Source organism: Mauremys reevesii, linkage group 9 (genome assembly GCF_016161935.1).
Source record: "Mauremys reevesii isolate NIE-2019 linkage group 9, ASM1616193v1, whole genome shotgun sequence".
NCBI classification, from domain to species: Eukaryota; Metazoa; Chordata; order Testudines; family Geoemydidae; genus Mauremys; species Mauremys reevesii.
In genome coordinates, this window is record NC_052631.1 from 41,757,625 (window position 1) to 41,773,930 (window position 16,306).

General features: G+C 42.8%; 1 protein-coding gene across 16 annotated transcripts in view; it reads left to right on the forward strand.

Annotated features, from left to right (window-relative positions):
* The window catches only part of PER2 (period circadian regulator 2), a 92,706-nt gene extending 89,588 nt beyond the window's left edge, over window positions 1-3,118 (forward strand). For all 16 annotated transcript variants that reach the window (XM_039487766.1, XM_039487768.1, XM_039487752.1 and 13 more), the window contains one exon: window positions 907-3,118. In XM_039487766.1, coding sequence (XP_039343700.1) covers window positions 907-1,056 — 150 coding nt within the window. In that variant the 3' untranslated portion in view covers window positions 1,057-3,118. The remainder of the gene's footprint in view (window positions 1-906) is intronic.
* The last annotated feature ends 13,188 nt before the right edge of the window (window positions 3,119-16,306 follow it).

Below are 16,306 nucleotides of genomic sequence, written 5' to 3' on the forward strand. Positions count from 1 at the left end.
CCTCGCCAACTGGGGGGGCTCAGGAAAAATGGGCACCTCGTCCCCAGCAGACAAGGGGCAGGGTTGGGGCCAGAGACTCTCCAGCCGTGCTGGGACTCTGCCCTCAGCAGCTGCCTGGAAGAGAGCCTGGCTGGGAAGAAGCGGCAGCCTGCTCCATGGAGAGCAACTCCATCCTGCTCCCTCCTTGGGTCTGGCTGCCAGGAAGGGTGGGAGGCAGCCAAATGTGGCTGGGGCGGGGAGGGGGAGCAGGAGAACAGAGAGAGCAGGTAACGTGGCGGCGGGGAGAGCACAGGCCCTGGGCTGTGGGCAGGAAGGAGACATGTAGGGAGGTCATGCATCCTCCCCTTTAGTTGGTGCCCCCTCCCCCAGTATAGGGAGGCACCAGTTGGCCTGGATAACTCTGGGCAAGTGGGGTGCGAAAAATACCAGTGTCCCGAACCCCACCTCCCACAGAAGCACAGGGCAGCAGGGGAAGCCCCAGTGCCCAGTCCCATGCTGCAGTCTAGGGACTGGAGGAGCTCTGGCTCCCTGCCGCGGGCTCAGGGCTGGGGGAGCACTCGCTCCCCACTGCAGCCCTAGGGCCCAGGTGGGAGAAGGAGGGGGCAGAGCTTCTCTGGGCTTGGGGCTGCAGTGGTGGGGGCGGGGGGCAGAACAGAGCAAACGGGCTGCAGTGGGGGGTGGAATGGGGTGGGACGGTGGATGGAATGGATGGGGGAAAGGAGCAGAACGGGGGCGGGGCTACAGGCGGAAGGTGTGGGGAAAGGGCCCCCGACTTGCTCTGGTCCAGGGATGCACGAAACCTTAATCCACCTCTGCCTAAGTGCCACATCTATGTCGACCTAACTTTTAAGAATTGGTTCACTTAATGCTTTATGAGGATATGTCACTATCGTATTTCTTTTGAAGGAGTGTATTTACTGTGAGGTCAACACACGAAGCCGCTTTGATACACCATATAATGAAGAAATCCATGAAATGGAACTTAATGAAATGATTGAAGCCAGTGAAGAAAACATCTTGGCTACCCTGAGTCAAATCAGTGAAGAACAAACCTAATATTTGGCACTATTTAAAAAAAGCAGCTGCTTTAAATTACAGTGATGCATCAACATGTCTTAAAGGTTTTAAAACTTCTTTCTAGTTAAATGAATCTGGTTTATAAAACAAATGGATTTTTTGTTCTAGAAAAAGGTCATTTGTGAATGAATCTCTTTGAATGGGTCAATCCCTTATCTCTCCAGTACATTGTTGGAAACAAAAATCTTTTATTTAAAAACAAACAAAAAAAAGGATTAGACTCTCACTTAAATGCCTAAAACTTTTCTATAAATTGTAGAAGCTTTCATGAAAGCCTGTAGATCTGGTAATCAGGTTAATTAATGCTGCAAAATACATAGTTTAGTTATGTTTTCTTCAGATATCCACAAATTGAATTTACATTTTGGAATCACTGTTAATTACTGAATTAGTCCACTATATTGAAGAAAAATGTTGATACTCTGTGGGTATTTTGATTCACAATTCCTATCCTTTCTTCAATTAGTTGATCCCATCTTCTTTGTTCCCTTTCATGTCATTTAAATGCTGGAAATATTTTAATAGCATATTACCAATGTCAATATCTAGTCTTAAAATTTTTAGGTCACAGATTAAAATTGTGAATGTATGGGAGAACATAAAGGAGTGCCATGAACTTTGTAGTGTTTTATTTTCATGAGCATTGAAACGTTATGAACTATTCATTACACTGAAATCTTAGTTCTGAGAATTTGTATCTAGTATATGTTCAAAAACTTGAACCGCAGAAAAGAACACTGCCTATCTACCACTGCCTGTTTGTTAAACTTGGTTTAAGTTTGTGTACCCTTCTTTCTAGTTCGTTCCTTCGTTAAGTTGGCCACCAGTCTTTCAATTCTGGCTAAATAAACATTAAACATACATGTGTTTAGAGAGTTCTCTCAACTTCAAGATAGTTGTTATACACAGAAAAGGATTTTAGAACAGTACTCATTTCATTATATTTGGTTACTGAGTGATCTTTAGCTATGTGGGTAGAATCCTTTGCTGTCAGGAAGTTTACTTGTAGTACCTCTGGAATTATATGGATCTGGATATTTGTGCATTAGATGCAGAAGCTGTTCTTTTATACTGCTTGGTAATGAGAAGAGGACAAAAAAGGGTGGATTTGCCAATGAGTATTGAGATAAAGAACACTTAAGCTTAGAATACTTCTGGATGGCAGTACTGAGTCTGAAGATGTATAAAGAGGTTCAGCTGCAATCAAAACATTAGTTTTAATGTATCTTCACTTAATGTGTTGACAGTTACTACAACCGTATTTCTGGTGTTTTTCATCTTCATAGCTTGAAGGCAGAATTTATGAATCTCATAGAATCACAACTTACTAGTGACCATTTCACTTTAATGTTGTATGAAACACTCACCAGCACGATCTCATACTCCCATTGTTTTTGGGAAAGAAGATCAAACTTTAAATCTGTGTAAATATTAAACAGGAAACCCAGTTTAATCTTTCAGTGTTTATAAAGTCCGATGTACTAGATGTTTTGTGCAGAAATTAAGCCGTGCAGATATACCAGCATATTGCGCATATTCCATTATTACATGCAAAAATATATTATTTTAATTGGACCAGAGTGATTGAGAAATAAAGCTTTAAGAGTGCAATCTCTTTAAGAGTACAAACAACTTTCAGGGACTTCTCAACCACTTTGTAATTTTTTTTCACCATTAGCATGCTTTTCTGGTTAATTTTTTTTAACAAACGTCTTGTAACTTAGTGAAAGGGAGGGAAAAGGTGTATTTAGAGCATTTTGTAGATGTGTTTACACAACAACTTACCCTTGTGTTTTTTAAAGTGTGTGCATTTACAGGGTAGTAGTAAAATATTTTCCTGTAACTTTGAAATTACAAATCTCCACTTTTAGATAGGTTGGGAAAAATTATAACTTATGTTGTAATATGATTTGTGACATAACCTTTTGTCAGCAGTGTTTTCTGTACACAGTGCAATATCTTTTGGTTTTGTCACTTGTGACTAATTTTTATGACTTTTTGCTTTTTAGAAAACTGGTAAATAAAACAGATATATTTTTAACTGCCTTTTTATTTATTGACCTTTTACAGCTGGGGGTAACTATATGCCAGTTATACCTAACACATGTAAACTACTTTTTCAAACATGAAGATTATACAAGCTACTAATAGCTTACCTATACCAAAGCAGATAAAATTAAATCTTTGCTAACTTCTCAGAATAGTAAATTTAGTGTTCAAAATGGAAAATGCAACCTTTGCTTGCTGAAAATGTGGGTTTAGTGGTTCTGGGATTCAGGACAAAATGACTGGCAGGGAAAGCACCTAATTTGACTTCAGTTTGTTTTAATGTGAATTAATGGAAGTTAGCTGTTCAAAAACGCCAGAAGGTGATGTTCTCTTGCTTGTTTTTTGTTACATGTCAACTAGACTACTATCATTACTTCTTCTCTCGCCCTCTTCTAAATCCTTGTAACAAGCACGTGAGGAAACCAGAATTCCAGTTTCACCCCCTGAAATTCAGTCATGTTTAATCACTATTAGACACACCTTCCTTTGTGGTGTCAGTAATGCTGTAGAGTATTAAAACCCAACACTTCAAGCTAAGTTACTTTCCGTGTGTGTGTGTGTGTGTGTGTGTGTGTGTTTTCTATAAGTTTGAACGTTAGCTTAGCTAACTCAAATAATAAATTTTGTGTTTGTTTATAATCAGTTTCTAACTACATGTTTGTGCCCTCGCTCAATGCTGCAGTGTTTGAGTTGGGAATGCTACTTTTTAAAAAATGAGTTTCCACTGGAGTGAAAATAGTTCTGTTGGCTTTAGAGTTGGTTAAAAGCTTTTTTTTTTTTTTTTTTTTAAATAAAACCTAAATTTGGGTCCTACCACAGGAAAACAGATTCAAAACTATTAGGCTCAGGTTTTTAGAATTGTGTATCTATTTTTCACAATTGCCACAACTGGATGCCAAATTCTAAGCCTTAATAATAGAGGTGCTACGAAAGCCTAAATGAAAGGGGTAGACATATAAGGTTTCTCATAGACTCTTAAGGCAAAGAGTAGTTCTGCATTGACCACAATGCACTGTGTATTTGTCTGCTGTATCAGGGAACTCTGAAGTCATATAGTTCTTCAAAAGAAACCCATTGTATCAGGGAGAATTAATATAGTTTCAGAAAGTCACACAAAGGTAAAAGCCAGTTTTTTTAAAAAAGTGCAGATTGCTTTACCTGCTTGAAAGGGTGGGGCTTAGGGGTCATGTGTGCTAGATTAAGCTCAGTGCTTTCTTTTCAAGTAAATTGAGCTTTCCTTTTAATAAATAAAAATTAATTGTGGAGACCAAAGTTATATTATCCAGAGTTAGTACAGTCCATACAGCAGCAGTGCAGATTCCCCAGATTACCCCATTTAGTCAGAGACTTTCTTAGGTGAGGATAAATTAGCCTACTTTGATATCATCCCTGAAACTGACAAACCAGTGTGTCAATCATGGTGATGGCTTTTATATTGTGAGCACTTGTGGACTGAGATTACCGGCTTCTTTCACGTAGGTTGCTGAACAGCAGCCAGATTGATGATAACTTTGACAGGTTCTTTGGTTAACAATCACAGGCCTTTTTATCAGATGTATAAAAATGTTCTATAATTAGGTAGCAAGAGTAGTGATTTGTATTGTGGAAATGCGAAAAATTAGAACAAAGATCCCAGATACATTAAAGCAAGTAAAAAATGTCAGCCAGGAATGAAAATATGAAATTATATTTTACCTAGATATTTTCAAAATCAAAATTTTCTGGATTCAGTAGAGACTGAAATATTTGTACTAGGCTGTGGAGCCAAAGAATAGTAACTTGAATACACTGAGCATGTGTGTAAAACTTGTGCTCAATTTCAGTTAATTGCTAATCTTTTCCTGTTTTTTCCGCTTTACCGCAGGTATGTTTGGTGCCTATTAACTTAATAGTTATTACTGTTACTGGAATGTGGAATAACCATTTTTTTTAACCCATAGCTTTATTCTGACAGTGCATACTGCACTGTGCGGCTGCTGCAACCCAACCTTTTCTTTGTGACTGCAAGACAAAACTCAGTGTATCTGAAAAGCAGTAGTTGTGATGTGGACACTTGGATTTGGAACATAAATGAAGAAAATATCCTTTAAAACAACTCTGCACAGAACTATTTGTGACTGGAATTTAGAAAAGGAAAATAGAAAGCATGGAATCCTGGGTTCTGTTTTTTTTTGTCTGCCACTGGCACAGAACGACTTCAAACACCTGGGACAGATTGATTAATAATGCCAATTTATCTTCCTGGTGTGTTGAGATGGAAAAGTGCCTCTTAAGGATCAGAAACAGGCATTATATATAAAGTTCAAACTATAACTTTCAGAAAAGCCTTTCTTAATTTGAAATGGTGGTCTCTGATCTACCATGTGTCCTTTTTCTGTCCCTGATCCAGCAAAGAATTTCAGCATGTACTTAGGTGCTTTGCTGAACAGGGATGGATTTAAGTCCCACTGAAGTCTGTGTTAAGTGTTTGCAGGATCAGGGCCTAAATTTGCAAACTTACTCTTTTGGAGCCAGAAAATTATTACTGTTCTCTGACCAAAGCACTAACTTGGCAATGTACTTTTATCAGCTGACTTTAACTCTGGCTGCTCTAGGCACCAGCACACCAAGCGCGTGCCAGGGCGGCAAGCCGTGGAGGGTGGCCTGCCGGTCGCTGTGAGGGCGGCAGTCAGGCTGCCTTCAGCAACATGCCTGTGGGAGGTCTGCCAGTCCCACAGTTTCAGCAGCTATTTGGCAGCTGGTATGTCGAAGGCGTGGGTCTGGCGGACCTCCTGCAAGTGTGCTGCCAGAAGCTGCCTGACTGCCATGCTTGGGGCGGCAAAATACATAGAGGCGCCCCGACCTTTATAAATGAAGAGTTTTTGTAAAATGCCTTAAAATTTTGACCTGTATACCAACCTTTACTAGCATCAAAACACCTACAGAATTGCAAACTCTGCATATATAGGAGTCACTTATTTATAATTAAAATAAATGCACAAATGTACAGTGGAAGAACGAGGAAAATGCACTACATGATGCATAATTTGCAAGTAGGTAGCAAAGAGGAAGAGTATAAATGTTTAAAGAAGCAACAATGCAATCAAATACCAAGATTTCTCAAGAAGCATTACTTTCCTGAATACATAATTTGGTTAAACTTAATATACCTTTTCCTTTATATTGGCTACTTTCCAGTATTATCTCTGCTTCTGATGCAATATCTGCAATTTTATATATTCGAGTGTGTTACTTTTTAGAAAAGTTGGTATATGTTGCCCACAGAGTACGTTATCTGGTACTCCCAGAACAAAGACCATGGGGAAGACACTGAAGGAGGACACGTTTTGGTGTCCGCTCGGAAGACACGCTCAACAGGAACGCTTGGAGACAAAACAAAAGCTGCCCACCCTGACTAACAGGTGAAGAAGAATACTTACAGAACTGTGGATTGTGTTGTATGAGAGGTGTATGCATTGCAAAAGAAGTACTTTTGGCATGTTCTCTGACAGCATTAAAGATGAGTGGTTTTCTTTTACATTGTAAAACTGTTGGGAATAATTTAAACTGCAGACCGGAGCAATATCCAGTTGGAATATTTCTCTCTCTGGCCTATAGATGTCACTCTTCACACACATTTGGATTTGCTGGAGGCTGTTTTGCTGCACCTGAGATTCACTTCTTTCTATTACTTCTTTTTGTTGTATTAAATGATTTAGTACTGTTGGATGGGGGGAGAGGGGGCAGAGGATGGTTACTTTTCTTTTTTGTGCATTTAGAGCTAGATCCTCGTAGATCCATGGCCTGGATTTTAAAATAAGTAGTTCAAATGAAATAGTACTTTAAGTGAACATAGAAGTGTTGGTTCAATTCATGTTTCCACATTCCAAATAGAAATTTATTTTGTCTCCCCACACTTCAGACTACTTCAGAACAGAACAGTTTTAGCCAACAGACAACTGCTGTGGATTGGAGGACTTTAACTCTGGCTGCTGAATATTAGGAAGATGTTCATATTCAGTAATATTATTTGCCCATTTTCTGTGTGTGCAGTTGCCAAATTGGTCTGTTCTGGGTGAGACAGCTAAATGGGATGGGCTCCGCCTGTCAACAGTAGCATTCAGCAGCATGCCACATCATTATACATGGCTTTCAGAAAATATCCTGTATGTGCAGTGAATCCAGCACTTACCAATGTAGCCTCAGAAATACCTTAGATCTGCTGCTGAAGGAGATAATCGTTGAATAGTTTACCTCTCTCCCTGCTGGGGTGGTGGCACTGGACAGCATTTCCATGTGGAATGCACAAGGTGTATGAGGACAACTTGCCAGTGCCCCTGGCTTTAAATACAGTCTGTTTTTTACTTTAATGGAGTTATTGGAAAAGGCTTAACTTGAACAGTAGTTTGTAAAACAGCCATTTTAGTCACTTGTATTTATCATGGCACCTGTTAAAGGAATTGAAGTGTAGAATGGCCGTTCCTGCCACTCACCTGGAGTCTTAAAACAAACAGTTAATAGGGAGGATGATGTGATTGAATTCATCCTCCCTATTAACTGTTTGTTTTAAGACTCCAGGTGTAACCAATGGCTTACGGAAGATGAGCACACTAGTCCCACTTCTATCAGCAGTACAGAGCTTTGCAAGCATTCTACGTACGTGCTGTCCAACATGCACCTGTTAGCTGCTAAATAACTCTGGAGAGAGAAGGTTTAACAACTCAAGGCATTCAGAGGGAGAAGCTTATGTGGCAAGTCATTAGGATGCTGGTTCCAGTCCAGTGATCCCTTACATTTGAGAAAGAACAATCGTTTCTCAGTGCTGTATCTGCCTGAGTAAGCAGATGGTGCATCCTTGTTTTTGATGCACTGCATGCAGCAGACACAAGTCCTGTGAATCACCAAATACATCTCTACCCCGATATAACGCGGTCCTCGGGAGACAAAAAAATCTCACCGTGTTATATCAAACTTGCTTTGTCCCCCCCCTTCCTTGTTCCCTGACCACCCCCTCCAGAGACTCCTGTCCCTAATCACCCCCAGGACCCCACCCCCTTCCCATCCGCCCTGTCCCCTGACTGCTCCGACCCCTATCCACACACCCCGCCCCCTGACAGGCACTCACCGGCAGCGGCGGGAAGCAGAGCAACATGGCCCCAGCCCACTCCACTTCACCACCTCCCAGCTGCGGCGCTCTGCTTCCCGCTGCCAGTGAGTGTGGGGAGGTTGGGGAAAGGACACCCTCCACCGCAGGTGAGCGCAGGAAGCAGAGCGACACAGCCCCAGCCCGCTCTGCTTTCCTTGCCCCAGCCCCAGCCGTGTCACTTGGGGGTGGGGAGGAGTTGGGGAAAGGTCCCGCACTCACCTGCTGTGGGAAGCGGAGTGTCGCAGCTGGGAGGTGGCAGAGTGGAGCAGGCTGGGGCCAGACTGCTCCGCTTCCACCACTGCCAGTGAGTGTGTGTGGGGGGGGGGGAAATCACTTCCCCCAAGCCCCCTCCCCTGAGCGACATTGCTGGTGCCTGGGCGAGGAAAGTGGAGCAGGTTGCTCCCGGCCCCCTGCTAATCCCCTGGGCCACTCTGGAACTGCAGGGCCCCCAAAAGTGCCCCCCCAACAGCTCCTGTCTCCCAGACCCTGGGGGAGAGCCCCTGACTGCCCCCCGAGACCCTCTGCCCCTTATCCAACCCATCAGCCCCAGCCTGGCCCGGCACCTTAACGCTGCTCAGAGCAGCGTGTCAGAGCTTTACCACATTGTATGCGAACCCACGTTATATCAGGTCACGTTATATCGGGATAGAGGTGTAGTGTCAAGGATTCAGAAGTGAGACCATTTTTAGGGACCTGCTGCCAGTGAGACCAGACTCTGTCCACCAGAGGGACCTTTAGGCCAGGTCTACACTACCACTTGGTATAACTTGCATCACTCAGGTGTGTGAGTAAGCCACCCTCCTGAGCAATGTAAGTTACACAGACCTAGGTGCCAGAATGGACAGCATTATGTTGGCGGGAGAGCTACTCCCGCTGACCTAGCTACTGCCTCTTGCGGACATAGATTTTTTTTTTTATATCGATAGGCTCTCTCCTGTCAGCATAAAGCATCTTCACCTGATGCACTACAGTCGTGCACCTGTGCCGATGTAGCACTTCTAGTATAGACTAGCCCAGGGATCGGCAACATTTGGCACGCGGCCCGCCAGGGCAAGCACCCTGGCAGGCTGGGCCGGTTTGTTTACCTGCCGCGTCCACAGGTTCGGCAGATCGCGGCTCCCACTGGTTCTCTGCTCCAGGCCAATGGGGACGGCGGGAAGCAATGGCCAGCACATACCTCGGCCCGTGCTGCTTCCCACAGCCCCCATTGGCCTGGAACGGCGAACCGTGGCCACTGGGAGCCGCGATCAGCTGAATCTGCAGACGTGTCAGGTAAAACAACTGGCCCGGGCCGCATGCCAAAGGTTGCCGACCCCTGGACTAGCCCTTAGTGTTGTCTTGCATTAAGGTCTTGTTAATATTCAGCAAAGCATCAACCTGTGTTTGCCTTGAGCTAGGGCACAAAGTACTTTATGCTTTGACATGTTTATATGGTTAGGGTAGCAAGTAGAACAAAGAAGTGAGGGGGGAATTCCCTAACATATCTAGTTACCACAAAGCATGCTTTTCTCTCAAATTTTCTTCATTGTGTGTTTTAATACATTAACTAGTATGCACAAGAATGAGTACAAGTTCTCAGGTTTCTTTATGCTGGCTCATGTTAATGATTAAATTTTTTTTGTGTGTTACTACTGAGCCAACTTTAAAAATCATACTTCTGACCCAAAAAAAACCTGGCTTTTTTTCTTTTTGTACATTTGACAATGCTTTGTCTATGATCAGTTTGCTTCCCTTCTGTACAGTCAGTCAACTTCCTTTTATATTTTTTGAGCGTGGGACTTTCACACAGCCACATGTGAGAGGGGAAACAACCTTTAAAAAAGGAAACATTACAAAAGCATCAAACGGGCTGGGTTACTTGGACAGATGTATTACCTGAAACTACTTAACCTTTAATTCTCACAAGCAGGAGAACTCCTCCCACTTCTGATTTCCTGTCAGAGAGGTGCTTTTCCCTCCCGTTGGGGTGGTGGTAGGGAAATGGAATTTCAGCTCCTGGTGCTGCCAGCTATAGGCACTACAAGAGGAGCATTCTGTGATGTTTGACCTACCAGAACAAATAGATAAATTACCAACAAGCCAGCAGCAGCAGATGGCACACATCGTAGAGTTCTGAAGGACCAGTAAGCCTTACTTCAGTACCAGGTAACCCTGTTTCAATTAAAATACAATTATAAATCACTGAGAGGAACATGATATGATTGGAACACATTACTACCATTCTGTAAAGTAAAACAGTGTTTCATTAATCTAGACTGAGTTTGAGTGTTAACAGAATAATGGATAAAGGAAAAACCTATTGACAATTTTTATTTGGACTTTCAGAAAATCTTTGACAAAGTCCCTCATGAGGCTATGAAAGGGACTAAATAGTCCTGGGGTGAGAGGCAAAGTATCATCATAAACTGGATTTAGAGTAAAAGAAGCGTCAATTTTCAATATGGTAAAAGGTTAGAGTAAACAGTGTTCCTAGGACTGGTTGTGTATAACTAATAGATGAGCTGGGAAGTGGGTAAGCCAGGAGGTGGTAGAACTTTGTAAATGATACAATTATTTAAACTCTTTAAGACAAAGAGAAGACTGAGGATGTCCAAATGGGCCTAACAAAGCAAAGTGAATGGGCCGCAGCGTAGCAGAGAACACTCAGCAATGAGAAATGTAATGCATGCTGTGATGCTGGAAGGAATAATGTGAATTAGTCACACATCTAACTCGGGAAATAGACCTAGGTTATACTGACAAATACAACAGAGACCAGAGGAAACAAAAGGCAACAGGAAGAAACTAGGAAAGGTTTATTCCAGTCACCTGGGATAGGTAGTGTTTTTTTTATGTTAGTGCACTTTCAGCGTTGTGATGGGGTAAGCTACACAACTCTCCTTAGTGTTAATGGAATTCTTGTTGCTGAATCTCTGAACGCTGCACTGGAACTCTGCAACCAATGATCTCTTACTCTGTCAGTCATGAAGCTGAGAGAGTATTTCAGGCTGTTAAGAAAATCCAAGAGTTTGGTCAGTGTTCCTCCTCTGTTCCCTGGCTTAGTGGACAGACCATCAGGTTTGGAATACCTAGGACACATCGAACCACTGGTTCAAATCCTAACAGGATTGACTCAGCTCTTCATGCTTCCCAGGTGAGAGCTGCATCCCACAGCACACTTCAGAGGAGCAGGAGTTTGTCCTGGTGTCCTTGTCCAAACTGTCCATCCTTCCTACTGGGAGCTCTGTTGAAGCGCTTTCGATCCTGAAAATGTTGCATTTCAGTGATCGTATTTGGATGCAGTTGGAAAAAGATAAGGTCCCAAATTGCTCTATAAAAAAGGGCTTGTTGATTGACTTTGTGTGTGCATTAGAAGCAGAAGCCATTCTTTCCTCTCCTACCATCCCCTCAAATTTTATTTTGGATTTCAAGTTCTAGTAAACCTGACAAATAAAATTCCTTGAATTACCAAATCAAAATGACTTGTATATTCTACCTTCCCTCCAAAAAAAATTAATGTTCTCAGCTAAGGTCCTGATCTGGCAGCTGGAGCTCTACAAATAAACCACAGCACCCTGTTAATTTCACTAGTGCTCTGTCCATGCACAGAAGCCCACCTATGTGGATTCAGTTTCAGGAGTAGGGTCACAGCAGTTTTCACACGGATCATTTTTGGTAAATTTTTAAACACTAACGTAAAATATTGAAAAAGTGGCATGAGGGAAAGAGATGTGACTTCAGGAGGCAGCTGCAGCATGTATGTGGTAGTGGCGTTTTGAAGCTGCTGTGGTGTTCTGCCCTTGGCGTGCCACTATCTGTATTGTATACTGAAGGCTGTATGTCCCCACTACCCTGCACAGACTTTCTGTTGGCAAGCGGTGGGTGGTTACTTGTGCTCAGATCTGCTTTCCATGCAAAATCCTATCCTTACTGAAACTCCACCTCCACTCAATAAGCCAAGTGTAGTTACCCTTCCAGGAGAGAGCAAAAATCAAGTATCTTCTTGGAATTGATTGTTAGAAATCAGTAACCTTTAAAAGCCAAGAGACTATACAGACACTCTAATAAACCTCAGTCATCAAACGCAGGTGACAGCATTGGAGAGTTCCTACATTATATAGTGACCACTGGATTGCTGCTTTTCTCTTTTTAACTATACATTTGAAAAGGGACTATGCCATCAAAGCTAGCAGGATGAACTTTTTTTTTTTTAATTATTTGAAATCCTATCGATCAATTTCTTCAGTATCGTTTGTAACAAAATTAGTTATAGTGCAATGTAAACTGCATATTGTAACTGTAGTTGAGCATAAAGGCCTGATCCCCAAAACACTTATCTCCAAGCTCAGCTTGAAACATATGTTTTGGCCTATTAATGGTCTTACCTGTTTCTTCCTTATAAATATTCCTCCCCTTTGTATAGTACTTGTTTTGGGATTATGTGAGAAGCATAAACTTTTAATTTGTTTGCAAATAAAAAGTGTGGAGTTTTATGCAAAACTTTTCCTTTAATTTTTTTTGTAAGTTGTTAAAGAATCTGCTTTGTGGATTGTCAACTACTTACCAGAATTAAGGTGACCACCTCTTCATTTATATTCATTGTTTTGTAGACTTACTCATTTCTGTGGCAAAAGCGACACAAAATTGAGTAACTTAGAGTATTCAAAGTAGTTTTACAAATTTGACTTTCTCACAGAGTTTACTGGTTGAAGTGATATATGGCTGCCTTTGTCACCTAATTTAAGGTTCATAAGACTGTGAATTTTATGATGTTGACTTTTAATCATTAAACTGACAACAGAATCTTTACAGGTAAGAATCTTTTTTAATGTATTTGACAGCATCAGGGGGTCCAAATGCTCAGGAAGTTGTTGGACAATATCCTGTTTTTAATTTTATTTTGCTAATCTAATTGTTTTATGCTCCATTGTTCAAATCTACAAGTATCTTGATAAAAATGTCTGGGTGTGCAAACAAAGCCAGCTAGTCAAGGTAGGGTGTATGCATGTCATTTACGCAAACTAATCTCCATTCACTTTTTGCCATGTAAATCTTAGCTTTTGGAAGAACAGCTTATCCACAAGTCTTTCAGTGTCTTGTGCTGAGAGAAGGGGATAAGAAATCCCATGCATTTTGCTGAGTGCAGGATTGGGCCCATAAAGAATACTTTGAGAGATATGACAACTTTTTACTTTAAAACCTTTTATGTCTCCCTCAGCGGTGACTCTACAATTCCATGATCAGAGAAAGGAAGGGTGGAATCACTAGTGGTAGATTTTTTCCTACTTTGGAAAAGGGAAAAAGTTTGTTTCCTTTGTGGGCTACTTGGTATATGATGTAAAGTCAGGTACAAAAAGGCCAGGGCAGCATTTAACAAGAGCAGATGGTGTACTTAGCTGCAAGCCTCCTTTGGTTTCATGAAAGACTTGATGATGAGTAGATGGGGGAAAGGCCCTGTTCTGAACCTCTGCCACCTTAAGTGTGTTAGGTTCTGTAAAATTACCCACTCAATTTGCCGACTAGTGTTTTTCCTTTATCTGGCAAATTTTCAGCTTTGGAGAAAAATATGGACTGATATGAATGGGATACGTTCCAGTGATTTCAAAGCTTTATGGAAGTTCCTTTGTAGGGTTTTTTGTGTGTCCACCATAAACTGATTCTGAGGGATACGTCACAGTAGAAACTCACAGAAGGAAAGTGTGTTTTCTCATGCAAGAAAATAATTTCTTGGAAATGGTATCATTTTGAGGCAGTGTGGCCCAGTGGACAGGATTCTAGACTGGGACTCGAGACCTGGATTCTGAACTCTGTTCTGCCAGTTGTGGGACCTTGGGCAAATCCTCTCTGACTCAGTTTCCCCACCTGTCAAATGGGAATAGTGATACCTTCCTTTGTGAAACATTTTGGGAACTAAGCATGAAGAGATAGGTGGCATTAGGTTATATATTGCATCTATTTAACCTAAAAGATTCCAGAGTGGTTTATCTGTACCAGAGGGTTCTCAACCTTTTTATTTCTGAGCCCCTCCCAACATGCTATAGAAACTTCATGGCCCAGCTGTGCCACAGTAACTGGTTTTCTGCATATAAAAGCCAGGGCTGGTGTTAGGGGGTAGCATGCAGGGCAATTGTTTGGGGCTCCATGCCACAGGGGCCCCTGCAAAGCTAAGTTGCTCAGGGCCTGATCTTCAGACTCATGCGGTGGGACTTCAGCTTTCTGCCCTGGGCCCGGTGAGTCTAACACTGGCCCTGCTTGGTGGAGCCCCTGAAACCTGCTCATGGCCCCCTATGAGGCGCCAGACCCCTGGTTGAGAACCACTGATCTATTCTACACAAAACTCTCTTGCACACCATAGAAATGCAGCCACTGGGTTGTAATGGAGCAGCTATTTAACAGTGCACAGTGCCACTATCCAACAGTTTAGGGTAGAAAGCTAAGAATACAGCATCCCTTTTGTAACTGTAGATGGAATGTTCGTAGGTAGAATGTAATTACCCAAATAAAAATTTATCTGGGACACCCCAGTTAACACTTCTGCTCTTAAAACACCAAAACCAGCCCACACCAGCTATAGATCTTCAATAAGCACAAGTAGTCAGGGCCTTGATTTTCGCATTGTATTTGAGTGATGCTTCCCACAGCAGAGTGAGTGTCCCTTAGTGCCATTGTGCTTTCATTCAGTACAGACACAGAAGGAAGTGACTCACTTTTCCCACTTCCTGCAACAGCTAGAAGAGCTTTGAAGCCCCTCATCCAACTATTCATCCACCCTCATTGGACTTACTGTATGATATCTGCTTGAGTCACCCAAGAAAGTGGTATGAGTGCAAACTATCCCATCATAAGAATATTATTATTCTTCGAATGCCTGCTCATGTCCATTCCATGTGTATGCTCGCCACATGCACCAGCACTGGAAGTTTTTCCCTCAGTGGTATTCATAGGGGACCAGCTCTGGTGCCCTCAGGAGTGGTGTGTGTATGTGTTGGTATAAGGGCTGTGGATGGCTCCCCCCCACCCTCAAAAAATATCTCAGAAAGCTGAAGTTCTGCATGGTCTCCCTGGCCTCCATTATCCCCTCCCTGGTCCTGGAGGCTGGTATGCTGCCCTAGACCCGAAGGATGCATATTTTCATATCTCGATTTTCCACAGACACAGGAGGTTCCTGCAGTTCACAGTGGGACAGGCCCACTACCAGTTCAGTGTTTCCATTTGGCCTGGCTACAGCACCAAGGGTGTTCATGAAATGTATGGCGGTGGTGGCAGCTTGCCTGAGTCACCAGGACGTTCAAATCTACCCATACCTTGACGACTGGCTCATCAAGGGTCATTCGAGGGTGCAAGTCCATTGCAGTGTCATGGTGGTACAAGCCACTTGCCAAGCGCTGGATCTGTTGATAAACTAACAAAAATCCACATTGGTCCCAGTGCAGAGATTTAGAGTTCATCAGGGCAGTTCTGGCTCGGATAGAGTCCAGGGCCTTTTCCCTCAGAACCCAGGTTCAAGGCAATGTCAGATCTCATTGCCCAACGTACCAGTCACCCAATCACCACGGCCAGGATATGCCTCAGGCTGCTAGGACACATGGCAGCATGTACTTACATAGTTAGACATACCCCCAACTATGTCTCAAACTGCTCCAGATGTGGCTAGTGTCAGTCTATACCCCAGCTGGGCACCACCTGGACAAGGTCTTCACAATTCCGCCACAAGTATTTACCACTGTGGAATAAATGGTGGTTCAACCCAGTAAATATGTCCTAAGGAATACCCTTTGCAACCCCGAAGCCCACAATGATGCTAGTGTCGGATGTGTCCGACCTGGGCTGGGGAGCCCACCTCGGAACACTTAAGACTCAAGGGTTGTGGTCACGGGAAGAACTGGCACTGCATATCAGTGTCAGGGAGCTCAGAGCCATCAGTTTGGCTTGCAAAGCATTCCTTCTGCAGCTGTCCAGGATGGTACAGATGTTTGACAGACAATACAGCCTCCATGTTCTATGTCAACAGGCAAGGAGGAGCATGGTTCTTGGCCTTCTGTCAAGAAGCCCTCTGGCTGTGGGAATTCTGTATCC